Source organism: Diabrotica virgifera, chromosome 1 (assembly GCF_917563875.1).
Source record: "Diabrotica virgifera virgifera chromosome 1, PGI_DIABVI_V3a".
NCBI lineage: Eukaryota > Metazoa > Arthropoda > Insecta > Coleoptera > Chrysomelidae > Diabrotica > Diabrotica virgifera.
The window spans coordinates 224,620,687-224,642,193 of record NC_065443.1 but is presented as its reverse complement, the minus strand read 5'-3'; the positions used below and the strand labels follow the sequence as shown (position 1 = coordinate 224,642,193).

The following is a 21,507-nucleotide window of genomic DNA, read 5'->3' as shown; positions in this document are numbered from 1 at the left end:
ACTTATACCTGTAATTTTCTAACAGATAACATTATTGTTGTTATCTTAGAGATAACTTTGTGTATAACTTATGTCATTTTAGAGTCACATGATATACACTTTGTGTAACTCAGAGATTGTCAAAAATCTAGTAGTTATTTTTAATAAATATGTATTTATTTTGTATATCAATTATTTTATTATTCCTTTATGTTCATTATTACAGGTTTAATATATTTAATATTTGAAAGCAGTCTAAGATACCTGGGAAAATGATCGAAGATCATTTTCATGGCGCCCATGATTAGTTAGTTTTACTTATTTTGTTCGTTTTTAGTCATTAGTCATCTCCATTCATTTTCAGTACATTATTCTTATTTTATTATTTCATCTTTTAGTCATCATTACTATCTATATAGAGCTACTGTTCTTCGACAGGCATGCAAACGAGCCGTATCCATCCTTGAGTGTCAAGTTGCTCTCTTGCATCTATAGCTAGCCAACTCTATTCAGTTTGCCTCTGTCTCTTCCCACTTCTACTTCTATCCCTTCTAATTCCCCTTTCTTCAGTACTACTGCACTTTAGTAGTATTTTTCCTATTGCGGCTTCTCAACGTAGAAGCCACTACACCCTTTCTTTACACATCCCCACATTCTCTTCATTTTTATACCAGTTCTTTTTATTACTTAGTCTTTTTTTTCCTTACTTCTGTTGGAGTATATCTTTCTTTTTACTTTCACTCCAACAGAAGTTTTCTTATTTTTGTTACAAGCAGAAAAACTCTATGCGGGGACTTCAACATTAATTATGATGCTGCTTGTGCTACTCAAATGTCCTTGGTCAACATATTTGAATCATATGGTCTCTCAATGCACGTTAATTCTCCTACAAGGATTACAAAAACTTCATCTATCATAATTGACTATATTGTCTCAGATTTCTCACCCCTTGATGTATGCTCTACAATTATTAATGCAGGATTATCAGATCATGAAGCAGTATTTACGAAGTTTAACATCTTCAGCAAACCCTCCTCGAAAACCCGACGTTTAGGTAGGATTTTTTCCGCTCGGAATTTTCATAAATTTCAAAATTTATGCTTAACTTCTGCGTGGCATTTTCCTTCTGCGGACGTGGACTATAATTTCAACGATTTTATAGAAAAGCTTGTTTCTATCTTCAATAAGAGATTTCCTTTAATTTCAATTAAGCCAAAACATCACAAACCCTGGGCTACCAAAGATATCCGCATATCAGCCAAAAATATGCGCTCACTATTGTATATCAGGAAATTTGCTACCAACGTCTCTGTCACTCAATATATCACCAAGTACAGGGTAACCTATCTAAAACTCATCAAATCAGCTAAAAAAGCCTACTATCAAAATCGTATGGAAAGCTCTAAAAGTGTTGCAAAAGGAACTTGGTCCATAATAAACGATCTTCGAAATAGAACTCACGCAGTTCAAACATTTGCCCTTCCAGACCCGGAAAATCTAAACGAATATTTCGTTAATGTGAGTAAAAATATAACTTCTACTATTTTGCCACAAAAAGATCGTATTTCCTATCTCCCCAATTCAGGAGTGTTCTCGAATTCATTCTTTTTAAGACCAATCGATATATCTGAACTGATCCAAACTATCAATAGTATCAAAAGCAAATCATCCTGTAGTACTGATGGACTTTCCATAAAAATCTTCTCAAATCTCACAGAAAATGTGTTGGAAATCCTCGTCTCACTAATTAATGATTCCTTTGAAAGAGGCAAATTCCCAGAGTGCCTAAAGATAGCCATTATTATTCCCCTTCATAAGGGTGGTGAAAAATCTACTGCTTGCAACTATAGACCTATTGCCTTACTACCGGTACTTTCAAAAATTATTGAGAGACTCATAAAAACCCGTCTTATGTCCTTTCTCATTGACAACAACATCTTATCCCAAAATCAGTTCGGCTTTTTAACTAATAAATGTACCACTGATGCCTTGTTTTCTGTGCTTCATGAGGTTTACCAAGCACTAAACAATAATTTTTATACTGCCACTGTTTTCTGTGACTATGCCAAAGCTTTTGATTGTGTAAATCACGACATTTTGATTAAAAAACTAAATTTCTATGGGATTCGAGGTATTTCTTTGAATTGGTTCCAATCTTACTTGAATAATAGGAAACAACTAGTTAGAGCAAATGATACTGACTCTAGTCTCAAAAACATTGTATGTGGAGTACCACAAGTTTCAGTATTGGGTCCTCTACTGTTCCTTATCTTTATAAATGACATCACTAACTTAAAAATCGATGGAAAAATTTTTCTTTTTGCTGATGGTACCAGTATCACTTGGAGCAACTCAACTATTGCATCTCTCTCTAATTTACTCTCTTTAACGTGGATAAGACAGTAGCATTATCCTATAAAAGTGCTCTTCAACCCCTGCTTGTTAATAACAGCCAGATCTCTACCGTTGATTCTGTAAAATTTCTTGGTATTTTTTTAGACAGCAACCTCAAATGGTCCCTTCATATCGATTTGTTAAGTAAGAAACTCGCCTCAGCCTGCTATGCTATAAGATCTGTTTCGAAAGAACTCAATTTAGCATCTTCTAAACTAATATATTTTTCTTTGTTCGAGTCTCATCTTCGATATGGTCTTCCTTTTTGGGGTTCTAGTACAGCTGCCCAATTAGATGTTATTTTTAAATTACAAAAAAGAGCAAAAGGTATCTGTTTGGCCTCAAAAGAACAACACATTGCAGAAGTTACTTCAAAGGTCACGGCATTTTAACCCTTACACCTTTGTATATTTTAGAAACTGTTTGCTTAATTCGTAAACACATGCCTGTTTTTCCAGCAAGGCCTCGTCATGACTACTCCATCAGAAACTCAAATTTTGATGTCTATTTACTGATCCCGTCCTCTGAGTTAGTAAAGAAATCTATATTATATTTCGCAAAAAAACTATACAACCAACTTCCTTTACAACTCAAATCTGCAACATGTTTCCCCAAGTTCCGTAAAATGACAAAAGCTCATCTATCTAAAAGACCATATTATTCAGTAGAAGAGATTCTTAATGACTAACTAAGAAACTACAGTAATGTACAAGTATCGAAACTTATCTATATTTGGGTGTCACATGCAGCAGCTTAAACTTATTAGTTCCTATGTCTATAAATAGTTTACTTTGTTGTATATTCACTTTGCAATTTCTATAAATTGTTGCAATAGATCGATTTTGTTTTTTTTTTCTTTACTTTATTAATTTATATTTTGTATTTATGTATATTTTTTTATATTGACGATTTATCAAATTTCAGAAAATTGTATTTGTTATTGTTATTGTTAGATATTATTTATTTATTTTTTTCTGACTTTAATTAAGCTTTGTCCATAAAATTTGTATTTTCAGTGACAATAAAGCATATTTCAATTCTATCACGCCTCGCATGTCAGTGTTTACGTTTGAAAAGTTAAAACCAGTCCAGTGTATTCTTTCGCTATTAGTATGGCAGAAAGCTGATCCAGTTGTTCTACTTTCTACTGCTTTCAATATTCAGCCCTGTGATGAACCACTCACGTTAAGTATAACTTAAAGTTATCGTGTAGTTAAGTTATAATCTTCGAATTGGTGTGATGTATCATATTTAACTTAACTACTTGCGTTATTTCTTGGCAGTTCTTGAGTTATCTGATACATCAACTGTCACTTTATAACGCGACGTTAAACCTCAAGTTATGAGATAATTTCGTAGTTATCTTAAGGGATGTAAGGTTAGGTTTATGTTTTGATTTGTTTTTAAAAAGAAATCAAGTGAATATTTAACGTAGAACGCTGCTTCAGGTTGTCCCAGGAACTTGGGACAACCTGATGTCGTGCGGCATTTTATTAATTTAAGAAATTAAATTTAATATCAAATATAAGGCAGCATACAATAATTATCAAAAACGTAGACCTAAGATAACAATTAGAAACACGTAGGTAATATTAAAACAATAATAAAAATGAAAAAGGAAGCTAATAATTTAAAAATAGAAGAGTAATGCAATTTTTAAAAAGTATACAAAAATCAAATCGAGAGATACAACTTGAAAATTTTATTTATAAACATCCAAGAGTTTTAAGTATATACCTACTTCTTTCTATCTACTTTTACGATTCACCACCGAATCACACCGAACAGCGAACAGTTGTTCGGTCATCGGGAGCTGGTGGGTAGGTATACCAACTTCTCGTGATTCTCTTTGTCGCTCCAACTTGTACTCATTTTACATAAGGTTCTCTTTTTAGACAAGTTAATATTTTCTTCCTCGTATAACGTCTAAGAAATAACTCATCTCATAACGGTGGATGATCCATCACACGGAATTTACGTTTTATAGTTGAGGAGAGTCTATGCAAAACCACACGTGTCCATTAAAAGTAGTTTTGAGTTATTACACAAAAACTGTTTACATAGTAGTAATTGATATTTCATTTACTGAAAGTTTCAGTAGAAACACCTATAGGGGCATTTATTCATAAAACATTTTAAAACATTTAATTTTTTTTGAAAATAAGTGAAAAAATACCATATATATTTTGGACATGTTCAATTTTGCTCGAACTCTATGGACATGTGTAGTTTTGGCCGGACCGACTAATGGACAAGTGTTACTTTGAACAAAAATTTTTTAACAAAAATACTATTTCTGTTAAATAAAAAAAGAACATAATTATGTAGAGAGTCCCTTAGACTAAACAAGACAAAAGCAATAATTTAGTAACTTTCCACAATCAGTTTCCAAACATTCACATATCTCCTCTTCGCCGATGTCGATTGTTGTTGATTCTTCATCATTTTCTCTTTGGGGAGAATTTCCATAAATAATGTTTTTAAAAAATGCAAGCTCCGGTAGTTCTTCCCATTTAATATTCTTTTCATCGTTATTGAATTGTTTTTCCATCAACTGCTGTATGTTTTGTTTCTTCTCTTTAGTAATTTCATTTCCAAGGGGTTGCTGTTTCAGTTTGACTTTTTTTCAGCTTTGCCTCTTTTAACCATGGAAAGATATGGATTCAATTCGATTTCGTATCTATAAAATTCAGTTCCCCTGTACATGATAGTTACAGCGTTGTTTTTGGTCTTAAATTTATTTAGTTCTATGCGTTTAAAGTTTTTTATGCCTGGAATTTTGTTGTAGAGGTCATCTGTAATGTTTTTTATATTGTATAAAAACCAGTATTTTCCTAAAACAGTAACTTTTCCAACATTACGATAAACTTCATTGTATTATTCTATACTTGTGATCACATTTTTGCGTTTAAGAAACCTCTCTACCCTGCCAAATACAAGGTCTGCTGGGAGGAAACTATGCCCTCGTACCGGAAAATGTATTATTATATTTTGAATTGACGCAGGAGATTCTAGTAACTAGCAGGCCAAAACATGCATTATATACGAATTTTTGTTTTGGCCTGCGCAGCCATCACAAAATAATCGTATGGTTTCACAATCTGCTAGATCCAAAGAACGCAGATGGTATAATAAGGCTGACCCAACCTCAGCTGAACCTCGTTTTGTTTGTGACTCATCCAATGTATAAAATGAAGGATGTCTGCTTTCCATATCTACACAACAAAATGCATATAAGTTTATTTGCTGGAGATAAAAGGCATCTTGGATAGGTGTTTTCGGAGGCGGATGGACCTGTTGCAAATCGAAAGCGAATGAAATGCTTCTTGGAGGAGACTCTTTTGCTAATTTGTAGAATGCATTTGAGCGTAACTTATGAATTCTTAAGTCGGTCATTGTTTTTGCTTTATTCTCCCCTGTTTCTTTACTAATGGCATATTTCAAGTTCAGACAAGTACCACATACATCACATGCTGGTGACTTAAAACCAATATTAAAGTTACGATAGAAAATATTCTTGAACATTGTAAGACTTACTTTGTATTCATTGCTTTGCGCATTGTTATACATTTGAAAAAAATTTTTGATACTTAAGTCACATGACATATAAATTCGTGAGGATTTCTTACGATTAAATGAGTTTCGGATGCCGGTAATGAAGCTATGAATTCTTTAACTTTGGCTCTTTTCTCAGCGCTTTTGCGTGATACTCTATCCCCACCGCGCTTTTCTTTAGGTATTTGTCCTGATTCTAGGAATTTTGCAACTGTGCGTATTCGACCAGCAGAAATATTGAAAGCAGCCATAAGAAACTTTTTTTAAAAGTTTTAATAAGTAATAAAAAATATGAAAGCTTTTAGGTTTAGCATTGCTTTCTTGAGTATTAACCCTTCCACGTCGCCTTTGAGGGGGGCATACTGACATAAAATGGCACAACTTCTGGTCTTGGTCTATTTTACTGACATAACCTTACAATTTTTCTCTCTGTAGCTTAATCTTTTTTAAGGAAACTGAAGAACAATTTAACTTTTTGCTGTTGTGCATTCAAGGACGTTTAAATTTTTTCATATGGGGATCTACATCCGCATACCTTAAAAAAAAAGAAACACTGATAATGGCTTATCGCTACGATAAAAATAATTCCTACCTTCTAAACCTGGCTTCGTCGCGTGTTGATCTATTAATTTGCCGTTTTCTAGAACCAACGTTAATTAACCCCACAGACACATCCATATTCTAATAATAAAACTGATGATTTAAATTATTTAACGTAAAAATAATATCTCACAGTCAAACCAGAAATTTAGAGTAACACTACTCACTGCTTGCTAAATACTTATAATTTGTAGGTTAGGTAATACAGAAACCGCGCGGAGAAATCAGATGTTTAGGAAGGCAGGATTTAATACTGTCATATTAGGCTAATACTACCCTCTATTAGTGAATATAAAAATATAAAGCAACTCGCAAATCCGCAAAAAAGAAAACTGTATTATGTGGACAAGTGCAGTTTTGTAGTAGTCAATAAATTAGTCGATATGTTTTTCCAAGGACATGAGTAGTTTTGTTCGAAATATAGAATGAAATTTTGCGTTTGGACAAGTGTTGTTTTGGATGACTTTTCGTATATTCCCATCTGTTTAATATGCGACAAAATGAGTTTTGCTCAATTCTGACGCCATATTCGGATTTAGTTCAGGAAAATCATTAAGATTCAACTCCTAACTCACTTTAGATATAATGTGGACATGTGTGGTTTTGCATAGACCCTCCTCAGTTATGGAGATAGTTATATGTCATCGTTATGTTTACTTTAACGCCAACGTTAAAAATACCTTCGGTAATTCATCACAGGGCTGATTATTTTACTATTTTCTAGTTACCAATACTTAAGTTTTTTTGTACATAACTCATAAAGGATTTTGTAAGAACCTCCACCATTTTTTTAATATTATGTAGGGATGGCGGTTTTTGACAAAACACCGGTTTTTCGGTTATACCGGTTTTTCTCCTTACGGTTTAACCGGACTATTATAACGGTCCAAAAAAACCGGTTATTTCACAAATCGGTTTTCGGTTTTTTTAATCCATAGGCAATACCCATTAGGTTAAAATATTATATTATATTGCACTTTAGCTTGTGATACTCCATTTGAATCGATATAACTATTAATCATATCGATACTTTCGAAAGAATATATCGATACTAAGATAATCAATCGATATATAAACGACGTACTACCCGATTGGGATCGAAAATAGAACTCAGTCATTAGTGTTGCCAAATCAGTTTCGGTTTCGGTCAGCTTAAAATTTCCTCATTTTGCGCTCTAAAGCTGATTGTGCTAGTAATTGCACAAGAGCTCTAAAATTCTCGAATTTTTCCCGAATGACACTTTGACTGTTTTCACTTCAGGTTTCTGTTTCGAAGGGGAGTGAAATTATGTCAGAGTGTCACGAGGCCAAAAATTCGATAATAATTTTAGAGATCGAGTGCAATTTGTTGCGATTATTTCATGAATAAAACTTTTCAACACCAAAATTTTATTGTTTTTATTTATGTAAGTATAAATTAGTACAATTAAACACACAGTTGTTATAAATATTTGACGGTTGAAAGTCATCACTTTTATAATTTTTAAAACATTAATTGTCATTAATGTCACCGAATATATTTTTTCGTAGCAACGAAGGGCATCTGACGTAATATACTTGACGACGGGATATTATCAAAAATTATCAGTTTAATTTTTATTTCTGTAGCTTTCTATTGGTCAGAATCTCCTATGAATTAAATAATCGCGCTAATTTCATTAAAACATGAACACAATAAGATAAATTCGAAATAAATTAGTAGATAATATGTAAGTATTAGTTTATTGCATGTATTATAATATATTATAATGCCATATTACAAGGTATTCTACTTTCCCGCACGCCGTGCGGGAAAGTGCAACTTTCGAAAACGAAATGCGTGCGTAAAGTTGGCTCTTTTAGCACGGCCGTAGAAAAAATAACTATTTCGTATATTTTAATAGGTAATGTTCGACTCGTTACAGTGAGCTTGTAATGACAATAGTAAAGCGGAGAACACATCTAAGCGACCACGATCGCGATTGCGTCCACGATGGCGATGGCGATGGCGATCTCGGTTTCTGTAGAAAGCGAACACATCGGAGCGGTAGCGACCTGCGATTTCATTGGTAAAAATAATACAGTTAGAAATATTGCGTATATGTAACATGTGAGACTTACAATAAGAAGAAGCACTGCCTGTTTCAGTATAATTTGAAGGCATGTAATCTTCATTATTCGAAATTAATTCGGTTAAAGAAAGAAATTTAATAAAAGGTATGCGTGGGCGTTCTATTTTTCCATTTAATAATGAAGACATTTATGCAGTTTATTTTGCAGAAAATATTATGACATTAACCTGAGGTACAAGCAATAAGAAGAATTTCAAAAATTGTTCCCAGAAATTCGCAGAGAGGTATAGACGGTTTTACATATTTTAGAATGAATTTAGAAAGTTTTGATAAAACATTTATTTCTAATACGCATGTTCTTATAACCTGGGTGGGACCTTAGAATATAAAATAAACCAGGAAGGAGTACAATGCAAAATGACTTCGAGCCATGAATGAGGTTGCAAATGGCGATTAGCTGTCAGATTTGCTTTCTATCTTCAGTGACGTACTTTTAAAAGAGGGAAGAAAATAAATTCTTATCGATTTTATTACATCTTTGATGTTAAACAAACAGCTATAGATCAAGAGAAAATACGTATTAATATAATAATTTATTGAAAAGTCAGTTAAATAACATTTTATTATACTAATAACTTCAGTTAATTGATTGCATATACAGGAGATTTACCAGATGGTACGCCTATGCACACAGCTGATCCAATACACAAACACCTTCTACCTCGTTGACAAAAACTTATGAGTCATCCACAGACGTTCAAGATGGCCGGTTCCGCTAGAAATTTAAGGTGTTGTTGATATATGACAGACTCCTTCCTGTTTATTTTATATTCTAAGGGTGGGACAGGTCGAAGAATATATCATATTATTTTACAATTTGGACCAGCGATAAATGTAACCTGCTGCGTTTTGAACGCTAAACTACTCATATCGCCGCGATCGCAGTCAGAACGCTGCACAAATTCTTTTGATCGTCAGTAGATCGCAGCAGTTTGCTTAAGACGAGTTGAATCGAGATAGTTATCGTGAACGCCATCGTGTCGAGATCGCGTTGGTATGTTCTCCGCTTAAAGCTTATAAAAACTAGGAGCAAACTGTAATACTTGTAAACTTCCAAGTTTTTATACCATAGACGTTTGAAATGCGAATTTTACACACGCCTTGATCTAAATCTCAACCAATCGCAGTAGTCAATTACCAGAGAAAGGCTGTTCTCGCCAGTGGCGCACACCTACACCCCCTACAGGCGACACTATATATATACGAAATTTTCGATTTTCTAACTCTGACTGAATTGAAAATTAAGCCAACCCTCATCTTAAAGTTCAGGGGAAGACTCACCCACTCATATATCAACCATCCATTTTCGTCCAAGGGTGTGGATTTTACGGCCCTTCCTATTTAGCGTCTTTTTTTCGTTCTCGTCCCCAGAACTTCCAAAAACTTCGAAAATTTAACTCCGACCTTTGCAGTTTCTAATAGAAGCGATCATTACCTTTCCAACGCATGTCTAATTTTGAAAATCGGTTCTACCGTTCAAAAGATACCGAGCTCAGAAGTATGAGTCAATTTTTATTTAATAAAAGGGAAAATGTTTGTGGATATGTATGTATGTATGTATGTATGCGTGTGGAAAAGTTAAACCGATCTGAATTTTTTTGAAGTGAAAACTTCTTTAGGGACGTTGTGCGATTTTTGGATAGGGGGAAAAGCATTGAATTCGCGACCGTCATCGCGACCGTCATCGCTTATGATATATATTATTTGTATGTAATATATAAATTGTATAGAAATATTTAAAATTAAAATAAATGTAAAACCTATTTTAGGATGGGGAAAAAGATTTAATTCGCGACCGTCACTTCTTCGGCGAAATAAATTTTGAACGTATCTATATTATGTGTATCTATACATAAATTGTATAGAAGTATTTAAATTTAAAATAAATGTAAAACCTAATTTTGGATGGAGAAAAAAATTTATTTCGCGACCGTCATCGCGACCGTCATATCTTCGGCGAAATAAATTTTGTACGTAGGTATATATATTGAAGTGAAAACTTCTTTAGGGACGTTGTGCACTTTTTGGATGGGCAAAAGTATTAAATTGGCGACCGTCATCGCTTCGAAGAAATACATTTTTGAAGTGAAAACTTCTTGAGGGTGGTTGAGCACTTTTTGGATGGAAAAAAATTATTAAATTAGCGACCGTCATCGCTTCGACGAAAGAAATTTTTGAATTAAAAATATCTTTAGGGACGTTGTGCACTTTTTAGATGGGGAAAAAATATTGACTTAGCGAACGTCATCGCGACCGTCATCGCTTCGGCGAAATAAATTTTTAAAGTGAAAACTTCTTTTGGGGACGTTGTGCACTTTTTAGATGGGAAAGAAGTATTGAATTAGCGACCGTCATCGCTTCGGCGAAATACATTTTTGAAGAGAAAACTTCTTTAGGGTCGTTGTGCACTTTTTGGAAGGGAAAAAGTAATAAATTAGCGACCATCATCGCTTCGACGAAATAAATTTTTGAAGTGAAAACTTCTTAAGGGACTTTGTTCACCTTTTGGATGGAGAAAAATTAGATGAAAAAAGTATTAAATTAGCGACCGTCATCGCTTCGATGAAATAAATTTTTGAAGTGAAGACTTCTTTAGGGACGTTGTGAACTTTTTGGCTGGGAAGAAGTAATAAATTAGCGACCGTCAACGCTTCGACGAAATAATATTTGAAGTGAAACTTCTTTAGGGACGTTGTGCACTTTTTCGATGGAAAAAAGTATTAAATTAGCGACCGTCATCGCTTCGATGAAATACATTTTTGAAGTGAAAACTTCTTGAGGGACGTTGTGCACTTTTTGGATGAGGAAAACTTATTAAGTTAGCGACCGTCATCGCTTCGACGAAATAAATTTTTCAAGTGAAAATTTCTTTAGGAACGTTATGCACTTTTTGGATGGGGGAAAAGTATGGAATTAGGGACCGTCATCGCGACTGTCATCGCAACTGTCATCGCTTCGACGAAATAAATATTTGAAGTGAAAACTTCTTGAGGGACGTTGTGCACTTTTTGGATGGGGAAAAATATTAAATTAGCGACCTTCATCGCTTCGACGAAATAAATTTTTGAAGTGAAAATTTATTTAGGGACGTTGTGCACTTTTTGAATGGGGAAAAGTATTTAATTAGGGACCGTCACCGCGACCATCATCGGTTTGACGAAATAAATTTTTGAAGTGAAAACTTCTTTAGGGACGTTGTGCACTTTTTGTATGGGAAATAGTTTTAAATTAGCGACCGTCATCGCGACCATCATCGCTTCGACGAAATAAATATTTGAAGTGAAAACTTCTTGAGGGAGGTTGTGCACTTTTTAATGGGGAAAAAGTATTAAATTAGCGACCGCCATCGCTTCGACGAAATAAATTTTTGAATTGAGAATTTCTGTAGGGACGTTGTGCACTTCTTGGATGGGAAAAAAGTATTGAATTTGCGATCGTCATCACTTCGCTGAAATAAATTGTGTACGTATATAAAGTAAGTGTATGTATACATAAATAGCATAGGGCATACGCATCGCGTATATGATATAGGTATAGCACCTCTTTTTGGATGGGGGAAAAGCATTGACCTCGTAATTTATATACTAAAAGAAGTTTTCACTTCTGTCGGCACTCCCACGAGTGCCTTCAATTTATTTTCTGTGTTTGAAGAGGGGGTGAGGGCCGATTCAGAACAGGCGTAGTTTGTGAGTTTTAACTAACCATAAACCAGCTATGAATAGGATTTGGTAGGTACACAACGGCATATTTTTGGCGGTATGTATCTTCGGTTCAAGAGGAGACATTAGAACAGTAAATACACCAAATCAATAGCGTCGAGTTAAGCTTTCAAATTGTGTCTAAGCTGTCAGGATCAGACATACACACGGCTCAGTATAGCCGAAAAACTGAAAAACTAAACTTTGAAAATTTTGGTTTTCGACAATTACTCAAAATTTCAACCTACGAATTACGCCAGTAACTGAGCGTTTGTAGAAATCCTTTAGACGAATCTAACGGTGTATACCTTATATCCGGTAAAATTCGAGTTTTTAAGTTATAGGCTTCATAATTATGATCAAATCTATTTCTTATGGGAAAAACGGGATTTCAAGCTCAATAATTCCTGTAAAATCTTCAGATACTTGACCTTAGATACATAAGATACTACTTGTCAATACGTTTCAAACTCATGTTTAGTAAACAAAATCGGTTAAGCCGTTTAGAAGTTATTAAGCTACAAAAGAATAATTCAATTAACGATTATTTCCTAAATGGTTTATGTAGTTGTAGTGGTTACGACGCTAATTTCATCTGGAAACGGGCAATTCGAGTTCATTTACCGGCGATCCCAATATTTTTTCAATCTATTTCGAATAGAAAAAAAATCTAGTGCACATTCGATGGACACTAGATCATTTGGGAGATAATGCGACAAGGGCGACCATTTATAAAGCTTAATGTGTAATCGAGAAACATTGCATTCAACTTTATGCATTTAATTTATGAATAACTTTGGAAAACTCCTGATACAAGAATAAAAAACCGCTAAACGCCGTAAAAATGAGTGGCGCATACAATATTCCAGCTACAAAAGATCTGATATGAATATTACGTGGCGCGAAAATGTATTTTCATTTTGATGCAAAACAGAATTCTAGTTTAAAAGATTTTTTCATATTTGCTAAATTTGAAGTAAACGCGCCACAAAAGAGTTTCAAAATTCAAACTGTATCAAAGTTACTTTTGTAGCGCGTTTTACTTCAAATTGGGCAAATATTATGAAAAAATCTGTTAAAATAAAGCTAGAATTTTGTTTTGCATCAAAATGAAAATACATTTTCGCGCCACGTAATATTCATATCAGATCTTTTGTAGCTGACATATTGTATGCGCCACTCATTTTTACGGCGTTTAGCGGTTTTTTATTCTTGTAATCATATTTACAATAATCTGTTGATTTTACATTGAACTTATAATTCAACAATACCATAAAAACAATTAATAACCTTAACCATTAATTAATGCGATGGCATTTAATTTGACGATTATTTTCCTCATCTGCTATAATTTCACGGCTCTATCATAATAATCACACTCTCCGGAGTTGGACAGTGCATAACAAACATCACAGAAACTAAATCGTCAAAACGCGGCACATAGAAAATACAGGAAAAAGGCATGAATATTTTTGTCTGTATTTGCATGATTTGGTATAGCAGTATAAACGTATAGGTCTGGATCCCGCGTATGAAAAAAAGTTGATTAATAGCAAGCTGAAAATTGGTTAATAGCTTAAGGGTATCTAGTCGGACAAACTTTGATATATGGGAACACTGGAACAGGGGAAGATTTAATTGTGGAACAGGTTAAAATTTGAAACAGTCAGACCACGAAAACGGCACATGTATTTTGTCCGCCAGAACAGACTTAAACTCTTCGAACAGAGATTAAACTCTCATGCAAAAATCGGAATGCTATTTATCACCAAATGGGCGTTTTAATGAGTGGAATATGTAGAATATGTCAAATGACAGGAATTATGACAGGTGATAAATAGCAGTCTGATTTTTGCATAACAGTTTAATCTCTGTTCGGAGAGTTTAAGTCTGTCCTATCGGACACAATAAATGTGCCGTTTTCGTCGTGTGACAATTCCAAATTTTTAACCTGTTCCACAATTAAAACTGCCCCTGTTCCAGTGTTCCCTTATATCAACTTTATCCGACTAGACACCCTTAAGCTATTAACAAATTTTCAGCTTGCTATTAATCAACTTTTTTTTTTAATACGCGGGATCCAGACCTAGTAGCAATTCATCCAATTAATAGAAATGTAGGCACCAAAAAGAGACCAGTAAATATAGTCATGCCGCGATTATTTTGAAAGACATTAAGATAATTGCGTGCTATATATCGCACAATATAGAACAAACGAACGTACTATCGCCCATTAAAACTCACTTGTGATATGCCACAATAAAGCAATTTCCTAATGGGGTGAGAGTAAGAGTCATATATTTTAAAAGAAAGGGAAACATTATGGAATAAATTAATTTTTTCGAGAATCGGAGATTTTGGAGAGAAATCCAGTTACATAGATATCCAGAAAAAGTTCGATTTTTATTTTTAAATTATGATTTTTTGGCGTATGTATCATACTAGTGACGCCATCTAGCTGAGCGTGATGATTGATGATGTAATAGATATTTTATTTAAATGCGAATAGAACTCATGTGAGAGCTCATTTAAAAGGTTATTCAATCCTTTATTTAGTATTATGTATAAACATTACCATAATTATTTATACAGGGTGGCCAGAAGAAAAATTCTCGAATTAAATTAATTCACACAAAAAGAAGAATGTAGTAAGCAACTTATTTAATTCAAAATACATTTTGCTTTCTGTCATACAATATAAAAAATGTTTATTTCACAAACAAACATTGGCTTTTCGCTTAAATTCAATGTTAGACTGCCACCTACCGGCCTCTTGTCAGTTTGAACATCTGATTTAAGGCAAACGCAATATTTATTTGTCACAGAAATATATTTTTTTTTCTGATAGCAGTAAAATTAATTTTGGATTAAATAAATTACATAAATTCTTCGTTTTGTTTGAATTAATTTAATTTAACAATAATTTTTTTGGTCACCCTGTATAAATTATTATAGTTATCTTTATATAACCAAAAAGAGAATTGAAAAACCTTTCAAATGAACTATCACACAACCCCTACTCTCATTAAAAAAATATCGATTAGGTACGTCATAACGCCCAGATGGATGACGTCACTAGTATGATATACAGGGTGGTTCATCTTATTCGCCTCGGTCTCTGTACGGAAAACCACTTGATATTTAAAAAAAATTTCTTCACAGAAATATACAGGGCCTTTAATACTAAAATCTAAAAATAATGTAAATTATACAGGGTGCTCCGAAAAAGAGTGGTATATCAAAGTTTTATTTTTTCTTATGGAATGCCCTATATCTGATGACATTACTGAATTGACCTTAAAAAATATGCTATACTTTCATTAGGGTTCCCTATACCTAAATATACGGTGTTTTGATTTATTTCGATTTTTATGAAAATGTAAGGCTTTCGAAACAAATTCTTTCTTGGATCTTAATAATAGACTATTTAGCATACTTAAACAGATGCCTACTGCATGAAAATGTCTTACAGGGTGGTCAAAATATGAGATTGTTCTATTAACAAATTCAAGCTGTAATAACTTACTTATTTTAAATGGAACACCCTGTATCTTACTAGTCTATCGAGTAGAAAATTTACTTAGCTTTTAATTTATATTATAGTTTCCTATACCTATCTTTTTACAGGGTGGTCAAAATATTAGATTGTTCTATTAACAAATTCAAGCTGTAATAACTTACTTATTTTAAATGTAATACCCTGTATCTTACTAGTCTATCGCGTAGAAAATTTACTTAGCTTTCAATTCTTATTAGGGTTTGCTATACCTATCCCCCTTCATGTTTCAAATATTTAAAGATTTCCGAATTTGTAAGCTTCAAAAATTAGAATTAAGTACCTATGTCGTGGTTATGTACAACACATCACCATATTCTTTATTATCCTTCGATCTATGCTCTAAGAATAATCAACTAGGCTTTTCGTTCCGAGTTTTATATCGTCCGAGACGGTACAAAAGCTCGTTTAATTTAATTCATTGGCGTACTCTAGACGATAAAATTATACTACCGCATACCGTCACAATGATCAACGCCACAAATGATTACTTCCAGGAAATTAAAGAAAAGGTTAGCACCAATTTTAACCAAAGAATAAAAAATCAGAAAAGTGCTCTGCACAAGAGATCTGAAGTTAGAGCCAGGAATAAGTTTGGCTAGGTACTACGTTTTCTCGACTTAGTTTTACGGAATAGAAGCAGGACCTGGAATACGGCATCAATGAAAAAACTGGAATCATTCGAGTTGTGGGTGTATAGAAGAATTCTGATAATATCACGGAGAGAACACGTCACAAACAAAGAGGTTCTGAGAAAGATAAATAAAGAAATGAAAGTCTTAAATACAATCAAAACCAGAAAATTGGAATGTCTCGGACGTCTTACACGTGGATAGAGATACAACTTGCTTCAACTCATTATAATCGGAAAAGATTCAAGGAAAAATATGCATAGAGGGACGCAGAATATCGTCGCTGCGCAACCTGAGAGACTGGTATGGATATACATCAAATGAGCAGCTGTCTCGAAAGTCAGAATATAATAATAATAATATAATAATAATGTTTATTTAGGAATAACAATAAAGATTTACAAAAAAAAGCATAATGAGTACTACCTAAATAAACATAAATACCTCACTGAAGTTGAGCTACCCTGTATATATATTACTAATATACATACAAAAGTAGCACCCCTTGTGCGTGAGACTTAAAAATATAATATACTAATTTATAAATATAAACAAACACAAAAAATATTTAACAAATGTATAAATGTATACAGTTATATGAAAATTTATAAAAATACTAAAAACTCTAACATTAATCAAGAAAAAATAAAAATATAATAATTTTAATATAATTTGTGATATAAATGTGGTCATCAATAATTCAAGAAATGTCGCAGTTGATAATTAAAATCTATTTAGATACAATTTTTATTTTCGATACAATTTTTTATTTCTTATTTAAGTTTATTTATTATAATTATTGTCCATTGATAAGCTCTTCGCAGAATTTTGTTGATTTGTTCCCAATCCATTGTTTAATTTCATATTTGTATCTATGTTTTTTATAATTTTTAAATTGTTTTAAATTATCCGGTAGCAAATTGTACAATTTGGGCCCTATGTAACCAACATATCTTTGAAGGATTACATTTTGGTAGAATTGTATTATGTTTTATATATCTAGCTTGGTGGGCATGACTGTTAAAATTTAATATTATCTTTTTTTCGTGTATATGTATAAGGGCTTTATATTCTTGTTCTCATGATCATTTTTCAGTGCGTCATTAATTATGACGTCACATACTGTATTGGGTGTGTCGAGACTTATTTCATGTAATTATTGACGAATCTGACAGATGCCAGAATCGTACTTCGCCATAGGTGAAAAGCTTGTGGAATTAAAGTAATTAGTAATTTAGTAGATTTGATTTTTACACAATATGTTAACATGTACTAGGTATTTTTTATAAAGGGGAATAAAATTAAAAAGTAAACAATATTGTTAATTAAATTTATAAATATGGAAACATTAAAAAATGACACAAAACTATCCATAAACTGTGTTATTATCTTCTTCTCTAGGTACTGTTTCCGCTTCAAAAGTTGGCAATGATCAGTGAGATCTTTATTTCTGAAACCGCGGCTCTAAATAATTCATTGTTATTACATCCAAACCAGTTCCTAAGGTTCTTCAGCCATGAGTTACGTCTCCTTACTATGGATCTTTTTTTTGCATAATGACCTGGAGTATTAGATATACATCTCTCATCACATGTCCCATATATCTCAGTTTTCTTCTTATTTGTTAGTTCTTCTCGTTCCCTATGCGTAAGTCTCATTACCTCCACGTTGGCTATTCTATCTACTCATGAGATTTTTAGCACTCTTCGGTACATCTCGAATGTCTCTAGTCTCCTCACGCCAATGACTAACTTTTAACGAACTAAATTCTAAACCAAAACACAAAATAATGCACAATAACGTTGTGAAACACAAGGGAAGTCGAATTCGAATTTCAAAATGACAGGTACACAAAATACTGACCTGAATAATAACCGTCACTTGACTCTTTGACACTTCTAAAAAATGGCCAAAATGGACGAAGTTTTCGTCAAATGTTCGTAATACGAGTATTTGATTGGCTAGAAAAAACGCGCATTCTAAATATCAACGAATCAAACGTAGGTTAGGAATAGACATCTTTTATGTATATAACCATTGTAATGCTGCATTATTTTTGTGTTTAATCACGGAGCTACCGATTTTTCCGTCTCATCTAACTTAATGCATTAGACAGAAATCGAAAAACTGTGACGCACTGAAAAATGATCATGAGAACAAGAATAATACAATAATTTACGTACATTTAAAAATTTACTTTTGTTATATAACAGCTCACTAGAATATCTTAAAATTTTCCCGTATATAATTCTAATTAGCCATTTCTGAATAATATTTATAGAATGTAAGTAATTATTGCGTATTCCACCCCATCCTAAAAGGCCATATGTAAGTTGAGATTGTATAAGTGCATAATAAAGAATTCGCTAATGAGTTATTCTTAAAAATTGTTTTAAAAATTTAAATCTTGATAAGAGTCCTCTTAATTTATTTAGTACTATATTATTTGCTTGGGTGTTCTATCGTAAATGTTTATCAATTATTATACCTAGATATTTAATCTCGTATGTATGTGAAATTTCATTTTGTGCATGAATTTTTAATGAGCCAAGATTTGGGAGGTTATTTACATATGATGTAAATTATATATATTTTGTTTTTTCTATATTTAAGGTAAGTTTATTAAACTGAAACCATTTCTGAATTGTAGCAAAATCTGTTTCAGCTTTTTGTTTTAAATTATTCCATGTATTTGCATCATAGAAAATAGATGTGTCATCTGCAAAACTTATTATCTTACCTGTTACATTGAGTCTGAATAGATCATTGATATAAATATTGAAGAGAATTGGTCCCAAGACTGTTCCCTGTGGTACTCCGTAAGATATAATTCTTCCTTTACTGATTTCTCCATCTATAGAAACATGTTGTTGTCTATTTAGCAGATAACTTTCTAGGATGTTATATGCAAGTCCTCTTATACCATATTATTTTTGAAGTTTATTTAGCAGTATTTTACGTGAAACTGTATCAAATGCCTTTGCTAAATCTACAAATATACAAAGAGATGGTTTTGCATTATCAAGAGCTTTGTAGATGGTAGCTGTTAGAGCACAGATTGCATCTTCGGCTGATTTTCCCTCTTGAAACCCATATTGACATTCAGATAATATATTAAATTTTTTTAAAAAATGTGTGAGTCTTATTTTAATTATTTTTTCGAATATTTTGCCTACATTTGAGATTAGGGTTATAGGCCTATAATTTTGATAATATGTTTCTTCGCCAGATTTGAACAGTGGTTAAATAGTTCCAATTTTTAATATATCTGGAAAAATGCCTAAATTAATTAATTAGAATAGCTATAATGATTGCCGACCTCCGTCGCGGAGATGTCACTTGAAGAAGAATAATGATTACATGTCTTTACGGCCACGGTTTTTGAGAAAAATTATTTTAAATGAATTATTAAAAATATAATATTATAATTATTAGAATAATAAAATAAATAACATTTAATAACCTATTTTCTACATTAAAATAAATCGGCTTGCATTGTTGTTTTAAAAAAATTCTGAATAATAAAAATCATGCCCATAACTCTAAAGTTGTAGATGTATTGTACATAAAATTAGGTGTGTTCACTAAATAATTATTTTTTCGACTTTTTAATAAAATATTTTCTATACCAATAACTTGTCAATGTAATCATTGAGAATATTCAGATTTATTATTGAAAAAAAAAAGTACCAAAGGGAAGGTTGCAAAATCCTGGAATGATAATGAAATTAAAATAATGGTTTATTTACCTCACATACATCGAAGGATGGAATGCCGCTGGGTTGTCCTGCTGCGAAAATTTTGGTAATGATCCTTGGAGAATAGCCAAACGAAGCGTAAGCAAAATACCAAGCTGAAATTAATAATACGACGTGAGAAAACTAAATACCTACTTGAAACTATTTTCAACTTACATTAAATGTTTACCTAAGTGGATTGAAAACTTTTAATTGTAAAATATACAGGGTGTCCTGAAAAGATTGGTCAAAAATTATACCACACATTCTGGGGTCAAAAATAGTTCGATTGAACCTAACTTACCTTAGTACAAATGTGCTCATAAAAAAAGTTACAGCCATTTGAAGTTACAAAATGAAAATGGATTTTTTTCAATATATCGAAAACTATCAGAGATTTTTTATTGAAAATGGACATGTATCATTCTTAGGGCAGGAACATCTTAAAACAAAATTATAGTGAAATTTGTCCACCACATAAAAATTTTATGGGGGTTTTGTTCTCTTAAACCCCCCCCCCCAAACTTTTGTGTACGTTCCAATTAATCAATTATTGTGGTACCATTAGTTAAACACAACGTTTTTAAACCTTTTTTGCCTCAAAAGCCAGTTTTTATCGAGTTGCGGCTTCTTTTTTAATATATTTACATAAATAGTTTATGGGGATTTTGCTCCTTTAAACCCCCCAAATGTTTGTGTACGTTCCAATTAAACTATTATTGTGGTACCATTAGTTAAACACAATGTTTTAAAATTTTTTGCCTCTTAGTCTTTTTTTGATAAGTCACCTTTTATCGGGATGCGGCTTCTTTTTCAAAATATACCTAAAAATGTAAATTATAAATAAGTTTTCACATTATTAACAGGTCAATAATTAATTGGAACGTACACAGAAGTTTGGGGGGGTTGATAGGAACAAAACCCCCATAAAATTTTTATGGGGTGCACAAATTTCACTTTAAATTTTTTTAAGATGTTGCTGCCATAAGAATGCCACATGTGCATTTTCAAAAAAAAATCTCTAAGAGTTTTCGATATATTATGAAAAAAAATCAATTTTCATTTTGTAACTTCAAAGGGCTGTAACTTTTTTTGTGTGCACTATTGTATATAGGTAAGTGAGGTTCAATCAATCTATTTTTGACCCTAGAATCTGTGGTATAATATATGACCAATCTTTTCGGGACACCCTGTGTAACGTTTACCTACTCACGAACAAAAATATTGCATATGCATGTGGAATGA

General features: G+C 32.6%; 1 protein-coding gene across 1 annotated transcript in view; it reads right to left on the bottom strand.

The window, feature by feature from the left end:
• Positions 1 to 21,507, bottom strand: part of LOC126892888 (protein O-mannosyl-transferase TMTC1-like) — a 603,242-nt gene that overhangs the window by 178,946 nt on the left and 402,789 nt on the right. Inside the window, exon 5 of the mRNA XM_050662709.1 lies at positions 20,275 to 20,378. Within this exon, the coding sequence (XP_050518666.1) occupies positions 20,275 to 20,378 (104 nt within the window). The remainder of the gene's footprint in view (positions 1 to 20,274; positions 20,379 to 21,507) is intronic.